The 1,532-nt window shown below is 40.1% G+C and overlaps 1 protein-coding gene across 1 annotated transcript in view; it reads right to left on the reverse strand.

Moving 5' to 3' along the window:
- SARC_09116 (hypothetical protein) overlaps positions 1 to 542 on the reverse strand; it is a gene marked incomplete at its 3' end in the record, with an annotated part of 9,622 nt that extends 9,080 nt beyond the window's left edge. The window contains exon 1 of the mRNA XM_014296880.1: positions 151 to 542. Coding sequence (XP_014152355.1) covers positions 151 to 251 — 101 coding nt within the window. The 5' untranslated portion in view covers positions 252 to 542. The remainder of the gene's footprint in view (positions 1 to 150) is intronic.
- Positions 543 to 1,532: the final 990 nt, after the last annotated feature.

Raw genomic sequence — 1,532 nt, forward strand, 5'->3', positions numbered from 1 at the left:
TGTGTTTGTGTGTGTGAGAGAGAGAGAGAGTGTGTGTGTGTGTGCGTGGAGAAGAGGGGGGGGAGAGACTTATATATAGATGCATGATACAAATATTTATAGATATGAATGCTATTAGAAGTCTATGTATATGTGTATTTTCATTCATACCTGAAAGAACCAGTAGGGTTCGGTAGTGCTGGCGCAAGAGAAAGTTTGTCCAGACCCGACATGGCGTACTGGGCGGCTTTGATTATATTACTGTCACCCATTGTGTGAAAATATCGCTGCCTCTATATATTTGTTTGCTGATCTTTGCTAGATTTCGTTTTCTGCGGGCTTGTTCTCTGTCCGTATTTGCGATTAGGTTGAGACGCCACCGAATTCGTTGAGTCTTATTCTAAAATGCCAATTACTGGATGCCGAAAGGCTACTTATATGTTGTATTAAACTATTATCACTACTACCTCCAGCCTCGCACTATGTTAACTTCACCCCACGCATATTCCATAAATATCAATAGCATGTACTAACAACAAAAACAACGAGCAAACGTTCTCGAATTGACTCTCCTACTAGCACACGTTTGTACATTGTACGGTCGTACCGTATGTACGCAATATCGTTCCGAGCCTCCGAGGCCCTCAAATCATGATGTCAAAAATGAGCGTGATGATTTTCAAAATTTGCTCATCAGATACTACCAAATTTGATTTTTTTTATCATTTGACCTATTGTAGCTCACACGTGAAGGCCCTTTGCTCAAAAAAGCATTGCAATCTTTTTCATTGGTACAAGTTGTGAGGAACTTTGGAGAGCTGAGCAACGGAAGGCGGTGAAGCACTGGCTGATAGCCGAAGTGAACAGACTTGTGAGACTTCAACTTGAGTGTAGTTGGGATTTCAATTTAAGATTTTAGATTTGAGGCTTGAGTCTTGCGAGTTGCGACTGTGAGCGACCTGTTGACTGTTAAGAGTCGAACACGGAAAAAAAAAACGTTTGTCTGAACTGATTGTACCGAACTGCTAAAGAAAGTGTATTTCAGTACTTTTAGGTATGTACTTTGTTTGTAAAAACATAATAAAGAGTAAATATGTATTTGTATTGTACAAATGTGTACAATATGTATATATGTGTACACAGCCTCGAGCTCGTGTATCACGATATTGTACGCCATTCTAGTAGCGAAAGAGCAAAAGTAAATATCTATGAAGAACGCTGAAGGCTGAAGATTAAAAGAGCCGGAACGGTCTTTTTACCCTAACCAAAGCTTAACCAACAAGCATTTGTAATAACTCCGTGATTTAAATTTCACGCAGAGCATACACGTCACAAAGCTCACGCACCACCGAATGACATCTGTACTCCGTCCTCTTTACATAGGCATAGCTCCCAGTAAGTAATTGTGTAGCTCTGGAAGAAAGAGCACAAATATATTCGATATGAAGCTGTTTAATCGTCTAGGGAGGAGAGACCGAAACACAGACCATAGTGAAATGGCTGACGGCAACAATTCACAGGTGCGTAAATCTCTATTTATGTATTTATGTACG

Source organism: Sphaeroforma arctica (genome assembly GCF_001186125.1).
Source record: "Sphaeroforma arctica JP610 unplaced genomic scaffold supercont1.890, whole genome shotgun sequence".
Classification (NCBI taxonomy): domain Eukaryota; class Ichthyosporea; order Ichthyophonida; genus Sphaeroforma; species Sphaeroforma arctica.